This window comes from Galeopterus variegatus, unplaced genomic scaffold, assembly GCF_000696425.1.
Source record: "Galeopterus variegatus unplaced genomic scaffold, G_variegatus-3.0.2 Scaffold2111, whole genome shotgun sequence".
Classification (NCBI taxonomy): Eukaryota; Metazoa; Chordata; class Mammalia; order Dermoptera; family Cynocephalidae; genus Galeopterus; species Galeopterus variegatus.
Window position 1 is genome coordinate 203,619 of NW_007728222.1, and position 22,511 is coordinate 226,129.

Consider the following 22,511-nt stretch of genomic DNA (forward strand, 5'->3'; position numbering starts at 1 on the left):
TACTCATAGGGCTATTGCTGTTTTCTACTTTACAGCATTTGCATGCCCAGGCAGTACTTGTTCACACATTTCATAATGTTTAAATGCCCTCTGCTTATAGGTAGTATCGCCCTCCCACCCCTGATTTGCATGTCTTTAGCACTCCAATTGCCCTTTTCCCTCGGCATTTGTCACCCCCGTCTTCCCCTTTCCCTGGGTATCCTGGCTATTAATACATTTTCTCAGGAGGGTTATAAGAATAGGGGGGAGGAGCTGTGGTTTGCTGTGGGGAGGGAGGGTGCGGGGGTTGGGAGTGTTGCTGGGGATGGGACTTGAGGAGGGGGGATCACGTCTTCATGATTGTTATGCAAACGACCTGACCGAAGAATGTGGGAGCTTTCGGTGTCTGCGGTGGGGTAGTGAGGGAGGGTGTTTATTTTTTAATCTTTTTCCTCGTGCAGCTCGTTGGAATGACTTTCTTTATTTTAGTTGTAACAGTTGGAGGATAATGCAAAGGAAGACGCTGCCTGGGAATTCACCGTCTGTGGAAATGCGCCCCAGAGAGGAATAAAACAGCCCTCACCTTGCTCTCCCCACCCGGCCCCACTTTCCCCTCCCGCCTCGGCCCCCACCCCAACACCACCATCACCCCCTTCCCTCCCCCCCACATTTCCCCCTTTCCCACCCAGGTGTCGGACCAGGCGGTCCCCACTTCCACCCTGCACCCCTTCTTCCCCCCCTGCACCATGAACACCAATGTCTGCGTGGAGCCCGGGCCGAGCCCGGAGGCCCCGGGCTTACCCAAGGAAAGCCACCTGCCCGAGGGGGCCCTGAACAGCCTTGTGGATTACAACTCGGAGATGGAGCGCTACCGCTCTTTTGCCACCTCCTTCTACAAGACCAACGGGGGCGCCTTCCCGCAGGCGGCCAAGATTGCGCGCATCACCACCCCCATCTTCCCCAGCAGCGCCGCCGGCCTCCTCCGCTGCCGCCTCCTCCGCCTCCTCCTCGGCGATCCTCCCCGCCGGCGGTGGCGGCGGTGGCGGTGGCGGCGGCGGCGGCGGCAGCAGGACCAGCATGCACCACCGAAACGACTCCCAGAGGCTGGGGAAAGCTGGCTGCCCGCCAGAGCCTTCGTTGCAAATGGCAAATACTAATTTCCTCTCCACCTTATCCCCTGAACACTGCAGACCTTTGGCGGGGGAATGCATGAACAAGCTCAAATGCGGCGCTGCTGAAGCAGAGATAATGAATCTCCCCGAGCGCGTGGGGACTTTTTCCGCTATCCCGGCTTTAGGGGGCATCTCATTACCTCCAGGGGTCATCGTCATGACAGCCCTTCACTCCCCCGCAGCAGCCTCAGCAGCCGTCACAGACAGTGCGTTTCAAATTGCCAATCTGGCAGACTGCCCTCAGAATCATTCCTCCTCCTCCTCGTCCTCCTCAGGGGGAGCTGGCGGAGCCAACCCGGCCAAGAAGAAGAGGAAAAGGTGTGGGGTCTGCGTGCCCTGCAAAAGGCTCATCAACTGTGGCGTCTGCAGCAGTTGCAGGAACCGCAAAACGGGACACCAGATCTGCAAATTTAGAAAATGTGAAGAGCTAAAGAAAAAACCTGGCACTTCGCTAGAGGTCAGAGGAGATGATTTCTTGTTTCCCAGTCTCCCTCCTTCCCTCCTCACTTCCCTTTCCTCTCCCCTTCAGGGCTTCTTGTCTGGCTTCAAGATGCAGTACCCCTTTTCCGAAGCTTCATTTAGTTTGTAAGATACAGTTGTAGGTGGCTGCGGAGGGCACGGCCTCTCCACCACCCGCCCAGCTGCACTTCACTTGGAACCGCCCTCCTGATAGGGAGAGTGCCCCTCCTTTGTATCTCTGGGGGAATAATAATGTAATTGGCTTGAAGAATCAGAAGTTTCACATTCAATATGGTTAATATTTTCCCTTGGTGGTTTAAAATGCCCCCTCCTCCTTATTAAAAAAAAAAAAAAAAAAGAAAAAAGAAAAAAAAATCTCTGCCCAAAGGATTGGACACATCACATCCTATGCACGTTTTTCTGGGCTTAGAGGGACATACTAATGGCCCAATTATAACAGTGAGAACACTGTCTGTGGCACACAAGCTTATGTTCTCATTAAACAAAACAAAACAAAAACAAGACCAAAAAACCCCCGCAGTAATTATCGAAGCTGAAATAAAACCTGGATTCAAAAGGGGATTTTTATTTATTTATTTTTTTAATACCCTTTCTGGGATAGGTTCTCTCCTCATCGTGACAGAATGTTTCTGTTTCCTATTTTGTTTTCTGCATATCTGGTATTTTTTGAGAAAGCAGAAATATACTATTGTATAGAAATCTATACTATTGTATAGAAAGCTGATTGTCACCTGCAATTTTCATGGAGATATAATTTAGACTAAAGGGACACTATTAGTTAATTTGGGGGCACGTGGTGGTGATTTTATTTAAGAATTATTTATCGTAGTTTCAGAAGTGAATGATTCGTAAAACGCAATTACAAAAAGAATATACTTCCTTTGGGGTCTACATTTGACAAAGTTGCCATTTTGTGGTTGCCGAATTGTTCTATACACCAAACATAGTTTTGGTTGATACCTTACACAGTCAATAATGGTTTCTACCTCTATATCCTTAAGACAGACATTGCACAGATGATCACTAAAGTAATTGCTAAATTAAGCTCTTAAGTATATTAAATGCAGAGATTGATGTGTTTGATGGAAATTTCATATGGTATCCTGATCAAAACACAAAGGGGAAAAATGGAAAACACAAGTAAATGGTTTTGGTAGTATATTAAGCAAAGAAATATAGACAAGTAATCATAGTCCCTTGATAAAATTTACAGAATAGATGGTTAGGTGTTTAAATAAACATGAGAGTAGGTGGTGGATTTAGCATTTGGGAACATTCTATGGTCCAGATTGTAGGGCGAGTGACTCTCACAAGTTATCATCAGAAGGGTACCCGCACATTTTTCTAAAAATTGTGAGTACTGCTTAGAGGAGTTTTGTCTATGAAGAACTGGGAAGTATTAAAAACGATAAAGAGAAGGGTTAAAGATCTTTGTTGCAGGTTTGAACACAAAGAGGATACTTTTTTAGTAGAAATCAAAGCAGATAGCACTTTGAAATTCAAATAAATCAGTATTATATTGATATCATTATTGATTATGATCGGTTCCATAGAAATTTTGCATTTACTCTTCTTTACAAGAGATATTGTCTCTGTTGAAAGTTTAACTTTACTTCAGGATGGTTTATTACATTTCCTTTGGCAACTCTGTTTAAGCAAAGATAATAGCACCTATAATGCAGGTCTGTGTATTTTGAGTGGCAAAATTAGCTTTTAAATAGTTTTTTCTGGATTAACTTATTGTAACTTCTCTAGGTCTCTAAGGCCCATGAGAAATTAAAATTTAGTTCAACTGAAATTTGCTGTTATTGCCCAGTTGATAAGGATTACATGGTTTTTATTTTTCTTCTTGAAATGTAATATTTAGAATTACAGATTTGGTATTGCTGTTAGACTTCATCTTTAGGTAGACCCATGGCATTACGTACATCCCAATTTAGGGTATATAGTGGATAGGACCATTGAATAGTTTGGATTTATTTAGTAAATAATCACTTTGGAGCAGTTTGGTATGAGTACCAGTAGGTTTCTGCATGAGTTTCTATGCTGATGTATTAGTCTAAACAAATTTCATACATTATTTTTCTCTTTAATAGATTTTCTACAAGCTTGTTGCGATGTTTAAATTCCTTAGGTATTTTGATCACAAAAATCCCACAGAATTACCTTTCCTTATTTTAAAAAATTCTTGTGCAGAAAAGTTTTGTTGATCTTCAAAAGGTGGAGTATGGAAAAAAGAAGCAAATTTCTCCCTTTGTAGAACTCTCAAAATGTTCTCCAAACTGCAGACTCCTTTCTATCAGAGCATGGGCTGTGGGTCAAGGCTAAGATTATTAGTGGTATGTTATTTGACAGAAAGAAAGAACATGTTTTTTAAAATTGTGTAAGATTCTATCTAGGTCATTAAAAAAGGCTATAGCAGCATGACTGCCTTAAACTTCTGTATAACCATACAGCTATAGTTGTAGGAAACCAGCTGGATGCGTGTCACAGTGACAGGGCTTACATGACTGAACCAAAGCTGGAACTGTGGTTGGGGTCAGTGAAAAGTCCCCCTGCTGACCTGGCTTTCCTCTCTAATTTGGTCCATCATCATGAGAGGAAATGTTTTAGAGGTTGGATGGATTCCTTGCTGAGGGCAGTGATTTGGGGACTCATTATGGATATTACCTGTGGTTGCAGGTGTAAATTCAGTAACTAAAATTTGTTGGCTTTAAATTATAGATACAGATTAACATCTGGATCATAATTATAACATATATTCTTATTTATCACTTTAACTGTCATGTGCTCTTCTTCCCTTTGACTTGTTCTCTTTCCAAAGACTGGAGGCATAATCAGATTTTTTCAGGGTGACTAAACTGAAATTAAGACACTCACATGGGTGTGTTGGGATTCTTGCCCACATTTTTTTAAAGCCTCCCCTCTAGCAGTCCTTTTAAAATTGTCTTAGTTATTTCTACATTTTCCTGCTTCCTCTCACTTTAAGAGCATCTCAGTGCCCTAGAATATGTTTATAAAATCACCCCTTGATAATATTTGATATGATAATGCATACAAAACATTTAGTTTTTCTATGGTTTTATGCACTGTCTATTTGCATATGCCACTGTATTAAAAAGCCACTAATTGTTCAAGACAGTTACTACAAATGCTGTATGCCCCTAGTCTGACAAAACTTATTTAAAAGTTGTATCCGAAATCATTGATATAAAGTTCCTACCTAGGAGATTCCTATGATAGTTAGTTACATAATAACACTTTGTCTCTTACATAGGTAATCCTTCAATTTTTTTTATTCTCAGCAGTTACCTTTCTGCTACTAACATCTATCTTTTAAAAATATCCCAATCTTATATGGCTCAAGGGATAAAGTTGTCCCTTGGGCAACCCCAGTCTCTTAGTCCCTGAACATTGTTCAGGTGACATGATTGATCTCTGTGGAACAGCATTAGAGACCACACAGATCTGGTTTCTCTCCCATTAGTTGATTTATGGAATTACATTAGTAAGTGATGCCTCAGGAGGTTTCCCTGCCCCCACTCTTGGCTCTTTTTGCTGCAAGTTACACACTGCCACCACCCAGGCTTTCTGTGTGCTGAAGGAGGGCCTGAAGAACGGCATGTTATAGTGAAGAGAGAGAGAAACTGGGAAATTAGGAAAAAGGACTATTCTATATTTTTTCTTTTCTTTCTTTTCTCTGTTTTAAAAATTTATACGTTGAATGTACAGGCCAACAATAATTTTTCCACAAGTTAGGTTAAGCTTCCAAAAGGTTTGGTAGAAAACATCCAGATACTATCCCAAACTTGATAACTTGATTCACAGGAATGTTTTAGGGGAGGAGGGACATATTTCATGTATATGCTGTTATATTCCAGGAGCCCCCACCACACAAATGGCAGTTGTAAAGTCCTGGACAAAGCACTGTCTGCAATTTATGCGGGAAGATGGCAACTGCCTCCTGAGGAAAGTTACTTGTAGACCACACATAAAATAGGTGTGTCACTTAAATTCAGAGCCTGTATAGTTAAATAATGAAATCAGTCAATAATTAAACATGTCATGAGTTTTTAAAGTTTGGTGACTTTAAAAAAAAGTGTTTGTAGATGAAACATGAATATTTTATGTCAAATTGAAGCCACCACCGGTTTGTCATTTTATGTTATAATGTAAAAATGATTTTTAAATTATAAGTTTAAAGAATTAAAAAATTCCAGTAGGAAAATATAAATTTTTATTTTATTCCAAAAGCAGAGATATGTAATTGATTATAAAAGGGAAAGAGAAAAATTTTTGATGAAATTCAAACCAAATGATAATATATTAATATTAGAATGTAACATAGAAATAATGTGTGAAAAAGATCCTGAATTTTATAAATGATAAGAAAAAAGCTCAGAAAAGTTTAGGTTTGACTAAAACCACAAAACAGATTTGTGGCTAAGGCATCAAACTGTGATATAAGTCCAATGAAATTCTCTTTCCATCATTAGATTTAATACAAGGGAGTTAAAGTTGTTTTTATATACCTAAAAACGTCATGTAGTATACAGTAAATACATACAATTTTATCTATCAATTAAAAACTTAAAAGGTTGTTTTTAAAAGACATATACATTTTAAATAATTCCTAGATTAAAAACAATACCCTCAAACACCCAAACATCACATAAATTCTAAGCAATCTTTGAGATGGCAATTAGGAATAGTAAAATAAAGTAATTAAAATCCATTTGTAAATTATACTATAAGAATGTTTGTTTGAAATTCAACCATTATCAAACAAAATACAAGCAAACAATCAGAAAGCCATAAGAACAAATAAACAACAATAAACTTTAGGCTTCAGTTTTATCAGATAAAAATATTTTGATATTTTAAGAATGGAAAGTGTATCTAGTGATGAAGGAAATAAAAGTTACTTGATTTTTACAGTTAATAAATTGATTACTAAAGTATTGCTGCATATTTTGGTTAGTCTTAACCATCTGGTTGTTTGGATGAATAGTTAAGTTTTGAAAAGTCAGACTTATAGGCTGATAAAGATAGGACATTTTAACAAAATAGTCTGTACATCAAAAGATGTACAAAAAGGTTGGGGATTCACTCATATTTGCTCTAGTTGGAACATTGTTAACCAGACTCAAGACTGAAGATCCATGTTGGGGTAACTGTGAAGACACTGTTGGAATATTCTTTCTGGATACAAAGTTAAACTGAATATTTCCCAGAAAGAGGTTGAAAGTATGTTTTTAAAAAGTCAAAGTTGCTGGTGCCCTTAGAATTTACTACTCAACCTGAATTGGTCAAATCGTTCACTTTTACCAGAGAACAATTCATTTTAATTTTGCTTAATGATATGTCCTACTATTCAATAAATTTCACACAAGTGGATATACTTCAATTTCTTACATTTATTTTTACTCACTGTAAAAAATACTAAAAATAAACTCTTGCATTTATCATATAGAAATACCTAAAGTAATAGGTTGAATTCAAGATTTATTTAAAAGTGCATGTGAATATACAAATTGGAGAAAGAATGACTTGTCTTTTAATTTTCCTAGTACTCCTAGATTAGTTCTAAAGAAGCAAAAATGAGCCAGAAATACATGAAAAAGTCTTTAATTTTTATTAGTACGTGATTTTTAGTCACTGATTAGAATGTCAGAAGATCTTGGCTGAGGAAGTAGAGCACTCTAGAAAACATCATTTTTTTTTTCCTTTTTGTCTTTTTTTGTGTCCGGCAATGGGATCGCAACCCTCGGTGCTGCGCCCGCACCTCACTCAGCCAGTGAGCGGGAACCGGTCTGTATGTGGGATCTGAACCCTCGGCGGGAGCACTGCCACGCTCCCAAGCGGTGCACTGTAGCAGTGCGCCACCAGGCCGGCCCGAAAACATCATTTTTTATAAAAACTTGTTTTCAAGAAAGTATTTTTTTGTAACCAGTGTACATTTTCAGGATCTTGTGCTTGCATAATTTTGCTTCAGTGTTTCTGCCCATCCTTAACATACTTTTTAATCTAGCATTATGTTGTTCTCCTTAGGAGTTTCAAAATATTGAGGGAGGGGCACAAGGGTGATTTTATCCTTGAGTCATATCTTGTTTCATCACATGCAAACACCTGTAATGAAATTTAATTATTCTGCAGGGTAATCGAAAAGCTTCCTTCCATTCAGCATCCTATGTTTTCTGTTGTTTATTGAGTTATGTTGCACCATACTTCAGATGCGACAGCCATTTAATAATGTTGAAGACTTAGCTCTGCAGGGGCTAACAGGATCCCAGCAGGCTTGTTAACTTCTACTCTAAAACATTGTGAGAAATATTTTTTCCTCTGTGAAACTTGTGGGATTTCTCTTTATTTTAAGAGTATAAGTATCCATAGCTAGGTATGAGATCCAGCCTACTGAATTTTTTCTGTTTTTCTATTTCTTAATATTTAACCCATCTCTTTTACATTTCATTTCATACTAAATAGATAGTGGCAAAACAAACAATTACTTTTTCAAAGAATTCATATTCAAAGTGTATTTCTTTGGCTGATATAAAATCAGATCTAAATTATATTCAGGAAATAGACTACTCGTTTCCTGACTTTTCGTTTCTTTTTAATTAAAAATTATATTTGGGCCATGTGACCACATAGATATAGTTAAGAGGTTGTGGAAAGAGCCATTGGTAGCAAGTACCTCACCGGTTGAACAATGGCATAACTTTTCTGACATTTATTTCCTAATCAATAAGGGGGGTATTAATATCAACATACCTTACAACTTTTAAATATCACATGTAGGTTAGTGTTCTTTGCAAACCGAAAGATGCTATACAATTTCTTAGTCCTATTTTAAAGCCATCAATAAAAAGTGGAGAATAAGACAAACATATTTACAGATAACTTATTGCACCAAGTTGTTAGTTTTCAGAACTTAAAGCTCAGGTAGACTATTTGGTGGTATGTGCCTTCTCAATATTTGTTTTAATCATCCAGTTTGGCAAAGGTCTGGCTTGAGTTCACTTGGAAAGCAGTAAACCTGATAAACTAGTTTCCTGTTCTAATATCTGCATTGTCAATTGCCGGAGTAAACTGAACAAAATACCTAGTGAAGTTAGTCAATGTGTAAGCCAAGTTAGGTCATTTAGTGCTTCCACACCTCCACTACTAATTTCTATATTTCTTAATAGGCTGTGTGTGTGTGTGTGTTTCACATTACTCACCTAGTACCTTCTTTTGGCCGCTATTTTCTTTCTTTGGACAGACACCAGTTGTTATTTGAAATGTGAATTAGTGAGTTCAAGGGAATCACTATAAGAAATGGTTAAATGCTTCTCATGAATTCTAGTTGGAGAACATATTTAACAAATATTGAAAATTGAACATATTTAACAAATGTTGGAAAAAATTCATGTTATATCAGTTGGAAATAAAACAGGTAGATATGCATTTTGAGATAAGTGAAGTGACTAGGCAGAAAGTCTTTTTTTTCTTTTTTTCTTTTTTAGTAAGAAGAGTGTTTGGTTTTGGTTTTTTAAAATAGAAAAATAATTGATTAAACATATTTGTGGGGTACAGAGTTGAATATCAATACTTCTGTACAATGTGTGATGATCAAATCAGGATAATCAGCATGTTCATCGTTACAAAATGTAATCACTCCTTGTGTCCATTAACCAATTTATTGCTAGTCCCCCTCCGACTCCCTCTTTCCCACCTCTAGTAAACACAGTTCTGTTTTCTTCTTCCGAAAGTTTAACGCGTTATTGTGATTGTTGTTTCTTTAGAAGAGAGTACTTGTGAAATGAAGATCGTTCTTAAGTAGTAATAGGAAAGGCTGATGTTTTTTCTGGGAAAAAATAGTGATAAGCCCTAAAAGATTTCGAATACTAACCAAGGAAGATTAAAAACAAAGGAGAAAGAATATTCAAGCTGGGATGCAATGAGGTATCTGTCTAGAAGGAGTTTTGTCAAGATGGGATATGGATGTCTACTTTGCTTCAGCAGTTATAGAAGTTTTTCAGAGAATGGAAGATATAAAAAGAGGGAAGATAATTTTTTCATGACTTGACTCAATACATTTGCTTTGAGAGTTAGAACTGAGGCTTAAGTAGAGTGGAGTGGCAGATGAATTAGAGATAAGGAAAAACAGATTGTGTTATAGCTGATGTTATTATTTTTACTTATGCCTTTGAAACATTTGGTAGAATAATTCCAAAGTGTAACTAAAAGAAAATACTTCCAACATGAGTGGAAATGGGATCCCATTTGTGTCTCATCTACATTTAAATTCATATTTTAAAGTACAGTTTCAAGAAAGTAAAGAAAAGTGTCAAACTGTGGGGAAAAGTGTGCTGAAAATGCTGTTTCTTTCTTACAAAAAAAAAAAATAAAATAAACAGAGAAAAACCAACAACCTTCCCCCTCCCACAACTGGATGACTGATAGTATTGAAAGGATCAAGATCAAGTAGAGGGAGAAGAGAGAGAGAAAAGAGACATATATTTATAAATCAGCAACAGGCATGGGCATTTCAGTGTATATCAGCTAATCTGGCAAATTCCAGAGAAGATATATTTTCTCCAAAACTTTACAGAGTGAAAGGAGATGAAATAAATTTTTAAAGGAATAGAAAGCTGTATAAATTTAATTGTGTGAAAATGGTGATTAGTGATGGTGAATCAGTGGTAGAAAAATAACTACGCTGGGGAATGACTTCCTGTGGGAATTGTTCTTTTTTATAACTTAAATGAGAGAAGTGATGGTTTAATGGAGTCAATAATAGGGAAAAAAGATAAAAGATAAAATTCTCAGTTGTGTATAGGTGGATGAAAAATGAGAAGATGTGGAATCTTTTATTAGACATTAAATATTTTGTAGTTCTACCTTTAGTCCATGAAAAACATAATAGAGAATATTGGCTTGTTTCCATCCCCAAAGAAATATATTGGATCTTCTCTATAGGGCTGCTATAGGTGGAGTTAAGTCCATTATGAAGTGGAGTGGTTTTGGAATTTTCTCATGTGATTCTCCTCATATCCATATGTTTTTGTATGGTATAGTGGAGTGTTTTTCAAACTGCGGGTGACAGTACATTAGTGGTCCATGAAACCAATGTGCTGGCACACCACTAGGATTTTTAAAGTAAAGTAGAATAGAAGGGGGCAGACAGTACATGAGTGCATCACATGTAGTAAGAGGAAGTATTGTTGAACTTCAGTTATGATGTATGTGTATGCATGTACTGGGCTGCTATGTAAAATATATTTCTAACTGTCGGTTGCATTCCAAAAAGACACTAGCAACACTATTGAACAAGTCTGTAGTGAGGAAAGAAATTATGTTTGAACATTAACAAGATTAAGAGTAAAGTTTTGATGTTTCTACAAATAGTGTGTCTTTACTTCTTCCAGGCAGGTCTATAACTATGCTGTATAATTATTCTGAATACATGGTATTACCAAGCACATAGTAAACCTTTGATAAATTCAATTCAATTTAATAAATCTTTAGGTAGGAACTATTATCTTCTAAGACTTGTAGTAAGTTCTGTGAATACATATGTACATTCCTGACTGCCTTTTTTCAATACCCATGTAATTCCCTAACTCTAGATCTCAGTCCTTCATCCAAGGTACTTAGTTCTCTGTTCATATTTTCAATTCTCAGTCCAAGAAATAGACACATTTAAAATGATATAATGGAAATTTTGGAAAACTCTGGAAGCAATCTCACACCGATTTAAAAGCCTTGGGATTCTTTCATTCATCCTTGGTTTAGTTTTCCAGACCTAGCTAAGTAATACAGACTGATACGATCTCTACTTTGCTACCTCAGGTGGTTCTGAGGTGTAATATTAAGTTTTTCTGTTTTATTTCAAGGTGTACTTTGCAGAGTACTAGAAACTTTTGTTTCACCTGAATAAGAGAAAGGGCTACATTGGAAGAAAGATAGAAATAAAGAAAGGAAGAAAAGAAGGAAGGAAAAGGAAGGAAATGCAGGCAGGCTACAGAATTTCTAGATTTAAGGGAAAACAAAGGGAAAGGACTGTCATGCTCAAGGTCATCTTCTTGTGCCTGGCTTAAATAAGAATAAGTAGTAATAGTTAATGTCTCAAAACTTATGGAAAGATGTCATGGGTCTGGTTTTAGGCCCCCTCGAACCACTCAGCTCAGCATTGTCTCTTTTTATTTACCATGGTGGAAAAAACTAGTTTCAGGGAAACTAGGTTTTGTATGTGTGTGTTTGTTTTTAATATCTTTTTAAGAGTAATTCTCAAATCTGCAGTTAGAAACACAGAAAGGCCAAGAGGGGAAACCTAAGGTTCAAAATTAATGATGGTGTTTAGGGATATAGAGGCCAAGCCTTCATAAGCAACCAATTGTTCAAAAGTATCAGTGTCATTTTTAAGTGTTTGTAAGGAGAATTTTCTAGAAAATGCAGAATTGTAAATGTAGAAAAACTAGAGGAATGATGATAAAAAGAATATTAATCACTATGTCTTATAACCCCTATACCTGAAAAAAAGCTGGGCTTATTAATTTACTTTGCTAGTTAGTTAAACTGTGTGAATGTGACTATGATTGCACAAAAATGGAACACGTGACACTTACAGAAAAAGAGGTAGTCCATGAGAATTTCCAGAGGAGAAATTAGATTCTAAATACTTGGGAATTTGCTCTAGTACAAGATAAGCTCATGGTAGTGGAGAATGCTTAATAGTGCATATCCTCGTAATGAGGTTAGATAACCTAACTATACTTCTAAAGAGCTAAGAAACATGTAAAAACCGGATAAAAATTAAATTAAAATAGTTGTTGGCTATGTACCTTTCAATTTTATTGCTAAAAAAGAAAGTTAAGAAGACAGACCAAAAAGTCAAACAGTGACCGTCAATTTGAGCATTTGGTGTGATGGCAATCGTGGTTATTTAAAAAGAAAGAAAGGAAGGAAGAACAAGAAACTCTAAAAGCTAGATGTTATTCTTAGAAATAAAATATTCTTAGAAGTATAATTTTAAAGGAAGGAAGGGCAAGACTGACTCTAAAGGCTACATGTTATTCTTAGCAGTATAGGTAAATGATTTTGATTATAATATTTAGTCGATTGAAATGTTTGAAATTAGTGTTCTCTGAATTCATTGCAGTAGTAGTTCATGTATATAAAACATGCTGTGATTTTTAGACTGGGGCTATTCTAGTGGTTGGATATTTATCATAACAGATTTTGAACCAAGTGGAGTTCATTACTGTATCCAAAATGCTACTCAACTTAGTCTAAGACAAAAATTTCTATTAGATATATTATTTTCATTTCTCTATCATGTTAAAAATAGATATTTCTCAAATTCTCAGGTCTATAACACTCAAACAATTCAAACTGCTTATCAATGTTAGGTGTAACTATTATATTTTATTTTAATATAAATTAGAAGGTGTCCAAAATCATAGCTCTGACAGTCAGGTTAAACATCACCTTTTAATATTTTTTAAGTGACTTCTCATTTCCTCACATTTTATATGAATATTTCTTTTTCTCTTCCAAAAAAGAATGATAAAGTTCACACAGATTACTGATTGCTTTAAAATTAACCAACATTTTCAAAATTGCCCAACAACTTGGTCATGAAAGACTGCTGGCTGTTTTTAAATAGCTGATTATCAGTGATCTCACCTAGAGCTATTGTTGGATCAACAGGAATTACTAGAGGGGAGACTGAATTATTCAACTTTTATACACACACATATATATTTATATATTTACACTCTATAACCATATATATTTAAGTGTTTACACACAAATAAATATAAACAAATAACATATATAAATAAAATAAATTCTATATATTTCAGTCATTCTTGACTGTGTAATGTTGATTTTATTAACCTAATTTTTTTTTTCCTTTTTGTCTTTTTTTCATGACCGGCAATGGGATCACAACCCTCGGTGTCGCGCCTGCACCATGCTCAACCAGTGAGTGGATCGGTCTCTATATGGGATCCGAACCCTCGGCGGGAGTGCCGCCACGCTCCCAAGCGCCGCACTGTACCGAGTGTGCCACCGGGCCGGCCCTATTAACCTAATTTTTGCTTTTTCAATCTCAGTTTTCTGATTTACTTTCACATTCCCTCTTACACATAAAATTAAAAATACTGTATTAAATCGTTCTTGAAAAACACCTTTTTAACTTGTGGGTCATGGAAAAAATTTCATCTTTCTGTTTACTATGGTATTATAGTTTATTTTTAAATGTTCAAGAACGTTTAAATCACTGAACTACTCATTTATATTGCAATAAATTTTCTTACATGTTAGAATGATATGGTTTGACATATTTTTACTATAATTGAAATATTAAATTGAACCAAATGAAGTTCATTACATGACATTAATCGAGAGACTTGCTTAAATAAAGTAGTTATAATAGACAGTAAGGCCAAGAGTAGGTGCCATTTTGGTCCCTTCTGGACCAGTGAATGAATCATGGTCTTAATCTGTTGTTCTCCTTCCTACAAATCCACTCCCATTCCTTACACACATTCTGCTTTCCTGACTGATTCTACCACTATACAGACTTGATTTAGGAGCTTTCCAACATAATATGTAAACTCATCTTTCCATTTACAAAAGTTAGCTAGGTTTACCTACTGAAGTCACACCATCACAGTTTAAAACCATGCGTTGCAGTCGGGTGGTGGTGGCAGTGCAGGAGGGGAAGGAAAAAGGCAGAAGGAGTAGCAGGAGCAACAGCCAACAGAGAATCCATAGTAACGAAAAGGCAGTCTCTAGTTCTTCACCCTTAATCAGAAAAATCCTGGACACAAACGTCAGTTTTGAAACCGAAAAAGTGGAATGTTTCTTATAATCATATTTCAGGCCCCCCAAAATTGGGTCATAAAAATTGTCCGTCTACAAATTTGATGCATTGCCTCTTTAGATAGTAGTCTAGTATTCCAGTTAGTGGTAATATTGATAGATATTTTTAGCTTATGTCTTCATAATGGCCAAAATAGGGTGTGATTATACCAAAGACTTATACAGTTATGTGATAAATAAATCAGAATTATGAGAAAAACTAATCTCACATGTATCACATATATGATACAGATATATGACAACAGGTCAGAAGAAGAAAGTTAAGGGAGGTGTAATTTCAGAAGCGGACAGAGTATATACTTATATTAACTGAATTTCAAAATTGAGGTATTATTCATTAATATAAAGTTGCTTTTGTTTATAATAATAAATTATTGGACTGTGTGATAATCGTTTATCATAAATTAACCGTTCTCACATATTGACTTGTGCCATACCAAGTGCTTTCTAATAATTCTATCATAGTTACTGGACTATGATTTTTATATTATTTATAAATAGGTTTTAGAAAAATTTTTCTGTGGAAAGCTTTTTGGGGAGGTGCCCACCTTTACTAGGTATCATTATATATCATTAATTATTTAAAGATTTGTATTAGTCTGTATTAATTTGTATCAATGCATGTGCTCACTCTCTCAATATTGTATATGTAATACAATTTTCCATTTCTCAAAGTAGGTTTTGAAATTTTCTTAGTAAAAAAATTAAGAACCTATATATTGATGTTTTAGCATTCTTTGTGAATCAAATGAGAAAAAAGTTAGTTTTTTCATCATCATGAATCCTTTTGCTGTTGTTCGTACAAAAAATCCCAAAGTTTGAAAGTTTCATATGAAGATGAAAAAAGCATATATTTGAATAGCTAAAAGCAAGTAATGGTGGCTATTATTATCTTTAGTCATATTTATTCACATACTTTCTATTGCAAAATTTCAGCAGTTCATTAAGGTCTTTGAATTCTAGTGTGAAAAGGAGACTTAAACACAGTAAGGGTTTTCAGTTTCAAGGCCTTAAATACTCAGAAGTCTAAGAAACTTATAGTGAGACTCTTCACACCGAAAACAATATTTCAGAAGGTTTTATAAGAGGTATATTGGTTAAGTACAGTTTGCAATTGTTTTAATTATTGTTGGAAAAAAGCATACTTCACATCATTATATGGGAATCAGAAAATGATTTAATGACCTGTGTTTCTTTAATTAAGAGTTGTGGGAAAACAGAAATTATTTTTTGATTAGTATAAGAATAATGGTACCCCAAACTACCGACTTCCACTTGGAAATCATTGTATTAGAGCCATCTTGTTTTTTCTGAAGGCTTAGGTGAGGCACAGTAGAACTTTGAAATTTTTGAGTTAGAAAGCATATGAATAAATGTTGGAAAGATATATTTAACTTTAGTCATAGAAATTTTTAATATTATAATCATTATCTCAATTTAAAGTTTTATGCATTTTGAGGTAAATTTTAGCATCAAGAGTTTTCTTTAATTTGCTCTTTGAAACCTCAAATCTAGCTTTAGTACAAGTGATTCATTTTACGTGTGATTTTGTGAATACTGCTACATTTTATGTATTGTATCTAGATGTGAATGGCCAATCCACATATCCTCATATGTACACAGTTATAGATGCATCAATTTTCATTTTTTAGGAGCTGAGTTTTTATTAGCCTTGATATATTTTAAACAAGAATATGTAGATGTATCTTCACCTGAGAATACCACAGTCCACGTGACTGCTTAGCAGTTACCAAAAATGAGAAACATGCTCAAATTCTTAAGATGGTTCTTAGCATTCTTACTTATTTTAGGCTGTTTAATTATTTTTTCACTGCTGATTTAACAAAAATCAAACTGAGATATATTTCTGCCAGAGACATTAATCATTTTTTGTTATTTATTTTTTAAAAGTAAATGTAAAATGTACTTGGGCTTGGATTATACTGGATTATATTATTATTTTATTCAAGGAAATTCCCTTAGTTTAAAAATTATATAGGGGAGAAATAGAAGACATTTCTTCAAGCTTGAAGGTCATTTCTTATCTTGGTTGTAAAGGATGAATTCTCTGGAACACCATGCGTTAACAGCAGTACGGGAAAGAGAACAGGGGCTGCAGGTTTCTCCACAAGCCTCCTGGGAGCAAGGCTGCTGTTTGTCAGGTTTGCACCTGCATGAGCAGCGAAGGCTGCCTTAAACAATGCTGATCAACTCAATTCTATTCTTTACCTCCCTGCCCCCTTCTTTTCCAGGGGAATCTGGTTTTCCTGTCACTCAGAATAATGATCCCCTGCAAGCCTCACTGAGATCCAGAAAGTCACAGTAATCTCATCAAGAGTGTGATTCCCCAGCTGGGACTTTGAATTTATATAACCCGAAGGTAGCTGGTCAGGGTATTTAATCTCCCACCTTGGGGTGCTGAGGCCTTGTACCATTTAAAATAAAAATGTCCCCTTACAAATATGACCTCAGTTGACAGAATTAGGGAAGATCTGTCCCCAAATTAGTACAGACTTAATCAGAATCCTATGATTTAACCCAAAATTTTACCTGTGAAAAGTGTGGCTCCATCCAACTTGGCTGAAAAGAACTCAGTCCAGGCCTAAAGTAAATTTCCAGTGAGCCTAATGAAAATTGAGCAGAGGCTGGGCATACATCTGTTCTGTGTGGCCTATAGGACACTAAAGAGTTTCATTATGTTTTTAACCCCCAAAATAAAACTGCTAGTTAGAGAAATTTTACTACAAATTTCTGGTGAATGTCTTGATAATTTGTTCTAATTAACGCACCATTCGTTTTCCTAATTTTTCTCACACATTTTATTTTAGGTGATTTTCCAACTAACCATTTTTAGGCTTCATGGCCTTTAAGATTTTAATATAAGGAAGAAATAATTTTTAAGAGATATTTCTCTGCTTGCCATCTCATTTCCTGAGCCATAAATTACCTATATTCTTATATCTGGGGATACATACTGGTCTCAGTGTATGCATAGTAGTGTCAGAGTGCATAGTAATATTGCAAAATAGCATCACAGTGCTATTTTGTGACAAATCGTGTTATTGTAGAAAACCTGTGCTCTGCTTTTCTTATGTTTGCATTGTTTATTTAAAATTTAATGCTAACAAGCATTGAGAAGTTATCTTTTTCTTCAAACAATGACCTTTGACCTTTATAGGTGGCATTTTATAAGCTTCCTTTTTCTAAATATTGCAAATAAAGTTGGGTAGCAGAGGGGCACAGGAAGACCAAAAAGTTGGAAAGGAGATTTAAAAATGTTTCTAAGACATAAGGACTTTATCTCATTTAAAAACTGTACTCCATATATTTTTTCTGTTTATCTTCATAAACATATATGTTTATCAAGATACAAGATTACATAAGTATATATTTATAATCTTGTTTCCAATTGGCATCAGAGAGTATGTTGGCATCTCTGTCATACATATACACATAAATGTGAATATATATGAATATATATGCACATGTTTATTTTTCATATGTGAATCTGTAACCATAGATCTATAATTGCATGGATATGCTTGGATCTAACTTATCTTGTTAAAAGTGACTACATTTATATAAGTGTGCATACTTATACAAAATTTATTCTTAGTTGGCATCAGTCAGCAAGTTAGCATCTGGTATAAACTTTTAAGTTTTCATTTACTGCTTGTGTGTGTGTGTGTGTCTGTGCATGTAACAAGCATGAATATAAGAATGGTGGATATATTGTGTTACTTATTACTTCATATAGTTCCTTAGTAGTGACTAAACCAATGTAATCAGGATATATAATTTATCATTCAAAAATTAATCTTAGAAACTAGTAAAGGGGTTTTTCTCACCATCCAAATCAAATGCTGAGGACCCAGGTGTGCATAGTGAATTGGAAGGGAGAAAACCGTTGAACCATCAGGGGTAAGGAGTAAAATATTAATAAGATCAGTACTATTTTCATGACAATGTAGTGGACCTTTTTATTTGTGTTTTTAGAAGACACTTCACAAGCTATTTTTTTTGTATATGCGTATATGCAAACAGATTAAATTGTAATAATCAATTATTTGTTCTTAATACATTTTGAAATTTATTGTATTAGTTGTGTGGACAGTTTTTTAAAAATTCTTTTCAGTGCAGATAGTGAAAGGAAGGTTTGCTTTCCAAATAATTATTTTATTCATTTTAATTTCTAGTACACATCTTAATCAATTAGTAAACTTTTATTTTAAATGACATTATTACAATAGGATAATGCCAACCAAATAACTATTGTGTGAGAAAGCAAAGAAAAGCTAACCTCAATTATTATTGTTTGTAGCAGAATTTTTCATGTATTTTCCAAAGTACAAAAGTGCTATTAACATTGTCTTAAGATGTATTTACAAGTCGTATGTATGTGTGTTTTCACACGTTTTTCTACACATACTCAATATTTTGGCTACGTTTGTTTAAAATACCAAAGTATATTCTTATTTATTTTTAGCAACCATTTTACAATCTACACAGGCTTGTTGGAATGGTATGAGGAATGAATGAAATCAACTGTCTTTCATTTGCCTCTGCTGGAAAATTTACTCTTAGCTTGTTGTTTCTTAAATACCTTCACTGTGTACTCATGTGATTGTTTTATGTATACCACTAGAATACATGCAATAGAACAAGATGAGGCATTTTAAAGAAGAGTATGGCATGATGAGTTCTTGGAATGTTAATATATAGAGGAAAATTCAAGGTTAACTACCATTTATTTAACAAAAATCCTTACAGTAACTACAAGCCTTTTGTTAAAAGGATCGTTTATACTTTTGGTGCTAGCTGTCAGAGAACCATTTATAATGTTTTTATGGCACAAAACGGGAGTTATGCCGCACTGTGTATCATGGGTTAGTATCAATTTGCTTCATATAAATTCGTTGAAAATTCAGACTCACTTACTTTAAAATAGTAATGTATTTTTCAGTATAGTTCTCATTAGATTATATATAGGAATCAGATTAGTATTTAATAATTGGTAGTGATAGAGTAATAATTTGTGATATTTGTTGTTATCCTGTCATAAAAGAGATTATCCAGAATAAAGAAATTACTTCACTAAATTCTGAACACCAGCTTTACATAGGTTGCGTATACATGTAAATATTGTGATTTTGTACATAAAAGAAATTGTCTAAATTTCAGTTTAATTTTTTGGTTTCACTTTTGTTAGTGTGGTTGAAGGCAGAATAATTCAAATGTTGTCATTTTAACTACATACAATACTTATATATCTCACATTAAAGACTACGTGCATAGCTCATTAAGTCTTTTGAAATAGAAAAATAAATAAATGAAGATATATTATGAAAATGATTAATGTAGAAAGTTAACCAGCAAAAGTGAACTTTTTTTCCCCCATGATGTGATTATGCCATCTATGTATATGCTGAAATTAAAAATGATGTTAGGCATTCTGCAAGGAAGATACAGATATTAAGTACATGTGCTGGCTGGTCTTCCTACTGTTGGTTAGTATCTTGAACCTTCCCTTTATCCTGATTGCTATATGTGTTTCAGGCTATATTTTCTATATTTTTAAGACCAATGCATTCTATTCATTACATGCAGTAAATTAGCATCAAACTCAATATTTTAATTTTTGTAATGTTCTAAAATTGAGCATTTCTTTTGTTATTAAATGTTGAAATATACAAGCCATTATATTGTATATTGCTGAAGTGTAAAGGAAAAATATCTAATTTTATATTGACATAGAAAGAAAGCTTAACTTGTTTTCTTGCTCTTTTTTTATAGAGAACACCTGTTCCCAGCGCTGAAGCATTCCGATGGTTCTTTTAAAGCAGTAGTATATCTTATTTTCAAGGCATTTGGAAATGAAGGGCAAACTAATGTCTTGTTTTAAGAAACTACTTAGTCCATCATTGAAGAAAATATCCAGAAATTATTTTCATTTTATGTATAGGGGTTTCTTCAAAAAAAAAAAAAAAAAAAAAAAAAAGAGGGAAAAAAAAAAATTGACATAGAAAGAAAGCTTAACTTGTTTTCTTGCTCTTTTTTTATAGAGAACACCTGTTCCCAGCGCTGAAGCATTCCGATGGTTCTTTTAAAGCAGTAGTATATCTTATTTTCAAGGCATTTGGAAATGAAGGGCAAACTAATGTCTTGTTTTAAGAAACTACTTAGTCCATCATTGAAGAAAATATCCAGAAATTATTTTCATTTTATGTATAGGGGTTTCTTCAAAAAAAAAAAAAAAAAAAAGAAGAGAGAGAAAAATAATACAGGAGCTTGGGGGATTGGCCAGTCTATTTACTTTCAATACACTGATTCTTTCTTTGATGTAATTTAGCTATACTAGTGAAGTTGTTGTCTATTTTGAAAGTGGCTGTAAAAAATAAGTTTGGGTAAACCCCTGCTGTAAAATCATGTATCTTTGCAAAGTACATATCTATACTTCATTTTCAAATATATGTGTTTCAGTACTGTAAACTGTACAGATAGCAGCTTGTATTTTGTGTGTTTAGACACAAGGAGACAATCATGTCTGAGCATCTATGGAGATTAACAGTTTGTACACAACAGTATGGTTCTACGAGTTAAATCTGGAGCAATAAATTTTAGCTTTAAATATTTTTTGCCAGTTGTTACTAGAAGCAGCAACAGCACTGGCACTGTTTTGCCATGCATCTTTCCGTAGAGACTTGATGCCAAGTTTTACAAGACTAAAAGATTATGATGCATCCAGCAATTACCTTCAGTTGTATTGTTATAAGAGGGGAAGGTGTTATGAAAATTTCAGTTAATCCTTTGAGCACTATATTAGAGTAGTGGTTATGCACTTGCATTGCTTACAAACGAGCTGTACAGAAGGGTGTACCTCCCAAATACTTAGTGTAGTTGACTTGTCTTGGGTTGCACTGTAAGGCGGAGTACTCAGAGTAGTTGGAAAATGCAGAATCAGTTGTATAATTTTTTTTCCTTAAACAGCGTTTTCTAGGCTAAATAATAAAACATTATATCTTAGGGGGAGAAATTTATGACTGACTTTTTCCCCCAGCCCAACATGGGCTGTATGTTTCTTTGTTTATTTTCTTTCTTTCTTTTTTTTTTTTTTGGTAAGAAAAATAAAAACTTAATAAAGAGTATCTAAATGTTTTAATTCCATGTGTGATATTAAATGGGTAGTTTTGTTTTAACACTTGAATATGTTTAACACTTGAATATGTTTTAACACTCCTGCCTTGAGGCATGGCTGGGTATATTTTTAAGTTAAAAGTAATTAAACACATTCATAAAAGTGAGGTGTTTTATCTCCTTTTATCTCTCTTTCTCGTAGCCTCCCAGTTGGACCAGTGGTCTTCCCCTAGCCCCTCAGTGGAATGCTCCATTGCTCCCATTCCTGTTCTTGTCACTCGATGCTTTCATTCCTTAGAAGGCAGGGTCACAGTCTGTGGAATTCCATAAATGCACACACACCCAACACACACACCCCCAACGGATCTAATGCTTCATTTTCTTAGGGCCTGTGCTACCTTTTCATGGAGAATTTGTCTTTCTTATGATGGGGTTCTTACATCCGTTCTATTACCACAATATTATTTGCATTTTATTTCATTTTTTGGCCAGATTATAAAGAATATTTTCAGTTTCAGGAATAAAACAGAGTTTAGAAAAAAAAAAAAAATGTTGCCATGCTATAGCAACTTGCTCTTTATCCACTAGCCAGTTGTTTTAGGTCCATTACATCCATTATTTTGCTGGAAAATGTTAGCAAAATGGATCATGAGAAGAAAAATAACTTTAGAAGAGAAAGGGTGGTGGAGCAGTGAAAGGGACTGTAAAGTTTTGGAAAGATTAGCAGGTGAGTATTTTTAAAATCTAGTTGTAGTTTTGAATGGGAAGTGACATGCAGAAAAGGTTTTTAAAAACGCAGAAGGAGCACGTCATCTTTAGAGATCTGCGGGGAGAGGTGCATAAGGCACATACAAATGCCAGTGTGGAAAA

The 22,511-nt window shown here is 34.9% G+C and overlaps 1 protein-coding gene across 1 annotated transcript; it reads left to right on the forward strand.

Annotated features, from left to right (window-relative positions):
* Positions 1-1,028: 1,028 nt before the first annotated feature.
* On the forward strand, positions 1,029-20,494 carry CXXC4 (CXXC finger protein 4). Its single transcript, XM_008580493.1, has 2 exons — positions 1,029-1,608; positions 20,301-20,494. Exons 1-2 carry the CDS (start codon positions 1,057-1,059, stop codon positions 20,343-20,345), a joined length of 597 nt encoding a protein of 198 aa, XP_008578715.1. The 5' UTR covers positions 1,029-1,056; the 3' UTR covers positions 20,346-20,494.
* The last annotated feature ends 2,017 nt before the right edge of the window (positions 20,495-22,511 follow it).

What these genes read in the sequence shown, in the direction of transcription:
- CXXC4 (XM_008580493.1), top strand. Translation starts at nt 1,057, where the DNA reads ATGCACCACCGAAACGACTCCCAGAGGCTGGGGAAAGCTGGCTGCCCG. An exon ending in AACCTGGCACTTCGCTAGAG is followed by an intron (nt 1,609 to 20,300) that starts GTCAGAGGAGAT and finishes CTTTTTTTATAG; the next exon opens with AGAACACCTGTTCCCAGCGC.